At 33.5% G+C, this 6,227-nt stretch overlaps 1 protein-coding gene across 1 annotated transcript in view; it reads right to left on the bottom strand.

Moving 5' to 3' along the window:
* Positions 1–557: 557 nt before the first annotated feature.
* The window catches only part of TBC1D32 (TBC1 domain family member 32), a 201,564-nt gene continuing 195,894 nt past the window's right edge, over positions 558–6,227 (bottom strand). The window contains exon 34 of the mRNA XM_047102681.1: positions 558–2,247. Within this exon, the coding sequence (XP_046958637.1) occupies positions 2,128–2,247 (120 nt within the window). The 3' untranslated portion in view covers positions 558–2,127. The remainder of the gene's footprint in view (positions 2,248–6,227) is intronic.

The raw sequence follows: 6,227 nt of genomic DNA, 5'->3' as shown, positions 1-6,227 counted from the left end.
TGTATCACAAGGAGGCATAACTACAGAGATGAAATGTTGGAAACAGATATTCAAAGATTTATATATGAGCACTTACATTTTTCACAAATTTGTTTTCATTGTATGATAGAATATACTTTCTTAAAATGAATCCTGTAAGTGTACCAGGTACCTGTTCACAAAGGAGAAATAAAGTTTGTCCTAAGGACTTATACTTTAAATAATTAAAAAGGGACAAGGTAGGGCAGTATTTATTTCTATTCTAAAGAATATTGTTAAACTAATAGGTACAAAAATAATTTACAATGGTAGCTACACATACTAACATATTTTACATTTTATTTCACTGAATTGGTCATAAGACATTTCTTTTCAACGTTTATTTATTTTTGGGACAGAGAGAGACAGAGCATGAACGGGGGAGGGGCAGAGAGAGAGGGAGACACAGAATCGGAAACAGGCTCCAGGCTCTGAGCCATCATCAGCCCAGAGCCCGACGCGGGGCTCGAACTCACGGACCGCGAGATCGTGACCTGGCTGAAGTCGGACGCTTAACCGACTGCGCCACCCAGGCGCCCCATAAGACATTTCTTTAACAAATGAAAACAAAAGCTTTCCAGTTGGAACTGAGTTCACCTTTCTAAAATGTAACTGTAATTATCAAGATCTTCAGTTTCCAATCAAAATCATCAATGAATATTATAAAACTAAGTCATAGTTCCTTCTCCATTTGTATTTCTAATTACCATGTAAGAATTTTTAAAAAAGAAATAAAGCTGCAATTTCTTAGTATCAGTAACAGCAACTCAGGAACAGAGTGGGTAGAAATGAAACCATAAAATTTTGTGAAACCATAAGCATTCTGTGAAACAGTTTTTCAAAATTAACTTTGAAAGCAGACAAAGCTTGGTATTTTGGGTAACCTAGAACTCTCTTACTTTACTCCTATCAACCACAGCTAAAGGGAGTAATATGTCAAATTAACTTGTTCAATTTTCTTTTCTCAACTTTTTCAATGCCCTTTAGGAACACCATTACCGAGCAGCTATTGTTAGCATTTACAGCATAAAACCTAGTTCTGGAAGGTTGATAATGCAATATCCTAAATATCACAAAACTGAAAACTGTACAGTGCCAGTTGTTTCATGATACAAAAGGAAAAATGAGTTTGTGGATGAGCCATTTCCGGTTTAAAAAAAAAAGCTTGAGAATAGTCTTAACGGTTGATTTATATTTAAATATAAGCAATGCAAACAAAATGACTACTACCTATAATTTAAAAAAAACTTGTTAAAATCGCTAACTGAAAAATACTTTTGTGTATTCTTTCATATAATAAATGTGACAATTAGAGGAAAATAGACCTTTCCATATTGTATTAATAATCTCATTGGAGCAAAGCCTTCCATTTAAATAAAACATCGTGTTAGTCATTGAAAATAATTTAGAAATTATTCTCCTTAATGTTATGTTCAGTACAAATAAAATTTATCACTAAAAAATGCGTAACAAATGCTTATCAGTATGAAATAACCAATCTATCTTTTAAATGAACCATGTAGAGACATCTCACATGAAAAATTATAACTTGATATAGGTATCACAAGCAATTCCTAGAAACACAATTATGTCTGAGGACAATAGTTTTCTTAGCATTTGCCATGATAAATATCATTTATTTCCCCCACATGTTAAATAAATAGTTGTGGCTTTGTCTATTTTTCTTTTATATGTGAAGACAAGATATCAAGAAAACAACTGTCTTCCTTGTTTCTATAGACTCTCTCTCTGGCTAGTCAAAGAATTATTTACAATATTGCCACTTCTTTTAAAATTCATTGGAAAAAATATTTTAATCTTCTGGTGAAGGAAGAGATGTAGGTTGGGACTAGCTTTTAAATACAAAGAACTAGAAGTAAATTAGATCTGACTCTAAAATCACCTTGCAAAACAAAAAACTTACAAAAAAGAATTTACTTCATGTGACAAATTGAGCTATATCTACTTGAATATATTATTATATTCAAAAAGTCTCAGCACTGATTCACAATATACATATTCACAAAGCATATGCTGTTATAGACACAGAAAACGATTGTTTCCTTTAAACAGAAATAAAACGTGGCATTCAACTGTCTGTGCCACCATCTATGTGCTCTGCACTCTAACATTGCGCATGTCCCTCAGCACCACTGGTCGGTAGTTTTGTTCCAAAATCTCCATGTATTCAAAGTAATCACTCACTCGAAACCCATGCAGTGCTTCTTCCTGTCAAAAAATACAGAGAGAAGTTAATTCTCATACGTAAAGAAACACATTCTAAGTTAATGAATTTAAATAGTTGACTTTTTTTAAAGCTACAGACAGGGTTTTATGTTGCTAGTAAATTGTAATTGCTTTTTATGTAGTAGGCTATGTATGTATGTGATAGCAAGAAATCATGTCCCTATGAAACAAGGTTGTCTGTGTTTAAAACCAAGTATGCTTTACAGCTAAGAAAATATAAGATAAACTCTTAATGAAATCTTCCCAGTATTTTGGATAGTTTCAATTACAGAATGATTGTTCACATTTTTAGTTAGTAAAGACTCTAAAGCTTATCAAAGGATACTATAATGTCATAAGAAATATCTTGTTCTACAGCTATGAAGGTTCATAAAACCTTCAATAGTCTGTAACTCATAATGTTGGTACTATGCATGTCTATGCTAATTCTGAATTTAATGGTTAGTGTCCCAAATGAGGCACTCAAGAATAAATTAAAACAATATGAATATTAATTTAGAATCTTAGAGACTTTTAGAGAATTGTGTCTATTTCTTTTAGCATTTCCAAATACTAGCTGTGCAGTACCTACCCTTCAAAATAAAACAAAAATTCTGAAGAAAAATCATACCTGATTCAATGTAATAAGTATCATGTTCAGAATTTTGGAGATTATTTTAAAAACTGGACAATTCATGCCTTCCTATACATTACAGTTTAAAGGTAAAAGTTACTAACAAAAACCAAAAGCAATTTAAAACGAGTAAGAGATAATATATTATCATATACCAGAAATTGTGTTATAGACAGTTTACAGATGAGACACATGAATGTATAACACCTAGAAAAACATCACATATGCAATTTTCAATAAGAATGCTTGTAAAGACCTCCCTCAGATGTCACTGCTCACTCCTAAGTAATAGTTCACAGCTTACAAATAACTTGGGAGAAGTTATACTAATTTTACCATGCATCACCTAAAATATGGGCAATCTGGAGGAATAGCTGGTACATTAAAAAATTTATTACTTATCTACAAGTCTGGTGTTATATCTTTTTTTTTTAATGTTTTATTTATTTTTTGAGAGAGAGAGAAAGAGTGAATGAGCTGGGGAGGGGCAGGGAGAGGGAGGGGTACAGAGGATCCAAATCGGGCTCTGTGCTGACAGGCTGAAAGCAGCAAGCCCGACGCGGGGCTCAAACTCACGAACCGTGAGATCATGACCTGAGCCGAAGTCAGCTGCTCCATCATCCAATGTGCCACCCAGGTGCCCCCACACGTCTAATGTTATATATAAAAGAACTAAATGATGTTAAGTTGTATGCAAAGCTTTACACCATTAAGGCTAGAATTAATACCTTCCAACATAAAAATCTGAACTCTATTCAATTAACACAAATAACTGTAATGTTATCTATTCTCTTATTTCTTCATTAACTCATTCATTCTCATTGTATGTAAAGTTCTTGGTAATATCTTGAAGACACAAAGATGTCTGCAGGTCCCTGTCCTAAAACATTAACAGCTGAGGTGTATATTGTCTCCAGTTTTATGTATAAGCAACTCAAAGGGAAGATGTTCATCTTATGAATAGCAGAAACACTAGGTTTTTGTGATTTCTCTATAAAAAATATTTCACTTTGTTCTTTGGGGGAAAATAGGATTGAAGTAAGGCCATTCTTACTGTTCTAGAATTCACTTTAAATAGTTACTGTTGTAGTCACAGAACTATTTATGGATTTATCCATTCTCTTCATTCAAATTATGTGTGATTTGGTTCTGATCAACTCCTCACTAAAACTGTATCTCAGCTGGTGAGAAATTATAGTAATGTGTTAATCTTACCAGATAAAGGCCTCATGCCAGAAAAATTGCTTTAGTGTATATTCATGATTTTTAAAAGAATGTCTATTGTTCATCAACTAAATCACAATAGAGGATGAAAGCATTTGAACAATAGCTCTAATAATTCTTTTCTGGGCAAACCTAAGCAAAATATATTGAACATCTTTTAATTATTGTTTTACTTAATTTATAAATAAAAACTACCTATGGAGAACCATAGCTATCACTTTTTTTAAATATATTTTTTCCTTAGAATGTTTTCTAAATTATGGTTTCAATTGTGAACAATAATTTTAAAATAAAGAGAAAATATCCTGATAACTACATTGAAGAGACACCTTTAATGCAAACTGGTGCAGCCACTCTGGAAAACAGTATGAAGGTTCTTCAAAAATTTAAAAATAGAGGGGCATCTGGGTACCTCAGAAGTTAGGAGCCCGACTCTTGATTTTGGCTCAGGTCACAATCTCACGGTTCCTGAGTTTGAGCCCCATGTCAGACACTGTGCTGACAGTGCAGAGCCTGTTTGGAATTTTCGCTCTCTCTCCCTCTCTGCTCTCTTCCTGCTTGTGTGTGCAAGTGCACTTTCTCTCAAAATAAACTTAAAAAAAAAAAAGTTGAAAATAGAACTACCCTATGATCCAGCAATGCACTACTAGGTATTTACCAAGGGATGCAACAATACTTATTCAAGGGGATGCATACACCCCAATGTTTATAGCAGCATTATCAACAATAGCCAAATAATGGAAAAAACCTAAATGTCCACCGACAGATGAATGGATAAAGATACGGTATACATACACACACACACACTAGAATATTACTCAGCTATCAAAAAGAATGAAGTCTTACCATTTGCAACAACATGGATGGAACTAGAGAGTATTATGCTAAGTAAAATAAGTCAGAGAAAGACAAATACCATACGATTTCACTCATATATGAAATTTAATAAACAAAACCGATGAGCATAGAGGGGGAGAAATAGGGAGGCAAACCATTAAACAGACTCTGAACTACAGAGAACAAACAGGGTTGTTGGAAAGAAGGTAGGGGGAGTGGGCTAAATGGGTCATGGGTATTATGGAAGGGCCTCATGATGAATCACTAAATTCTATTCTTGAAACTAATATTATACTATAAACGAATTGGAATTTAAATAAAAACTTGAAGCAAAAAATGGCAAATAATTCTTATATCAAGGTCATATTTTATAAAAGAAAAATCAAATATTCATTTTAAAAGAATGTTTTTAAATTATGTAGTTCATTATTTAAAATTCACAATTTAGGGGCGCCTGGGTGGCGCAGTCGGTTAAGCGTCCGACTTCAGCCAGGTCACGATCTCGCGGTCCGTGAGTTCGAGCCCCACGTCAGGCTCTGGGCTGATGGCTCAGAGCCTGGAGCCTGTTTCCGATTCTGTGTCTCCCTCTCTCTCTGCCCCTCCCCCGTTCATGCTCTGTCTCTCTCTGTCCCAAAAATAAATAAACATTGAAAAAAAAAATTAAAAAAAAAAAATAAAATTCACAATTTATAACTCTGAATAAAATCTTCAGAATCTCCAAATCTACTTTCTGTGTTCAGAGTGGTATATTTTTCATTTTATTCTAAATGTTCTCTAATGACCTTTTTACTGGATAACTTTACTTTGCAATTACAACCATCCAGACTGCCAGTTTATCATTCAAACTATAACAGACCATTTCTTCAGAATACTGCTTTATCATTTTGTTTATGGACTTAAGTACATGGGATTCTGTATAAAAATATGAATTTCCTTATTCTTTTTTTTTTGTAATCTCTATCTCCAACATGGGGCTTAAATTCATGACCCCAAGATCAAAAGTCACATGTTCTACTAACTGAGCCGGCCAGGCACCCCTGAATTCCCTAATTCTTTAAATAGGTAGACATATGTAATTATATCTGGCAACACTATGCCTTTTTATATAAACAATGCACTACTTTTTCAAGAAAAGCATTTTTTTTTAATTAGGTTACTTCTGAAGTGGTTTACATATTGGTTAGAAGTTCATTTTGAGCATATTGCATTTTCTTTTTTGTACCTAATGGCTTTTCAACCAGTATGCCTTCAATGATTATCTCTCTTATTTCTGGGTTTCAAATGTTGA

Source organism: Lynx rufus, unplaced genomic scaffold, assembly GCF_022079265.1.
Source record: "Lynx rufus isolate CCGP_SWC_20201006 ecotype Redwood Valley unplaced genomic scaffold, mLynRuf1.p SCAF_6, whole genome shotgun sequence".
NCBI classification, from domain to species: Eukaryota; Metazoa; Chordata; class Mammalia; order Carnivora; family Felidae; genus Lynx; species Lynx rufus.
The sequence above is the reverse complement of the archived record's forward strand: the minus strand, read 5'-3'. Positions and strand labels throughout refer to the sequence as shown.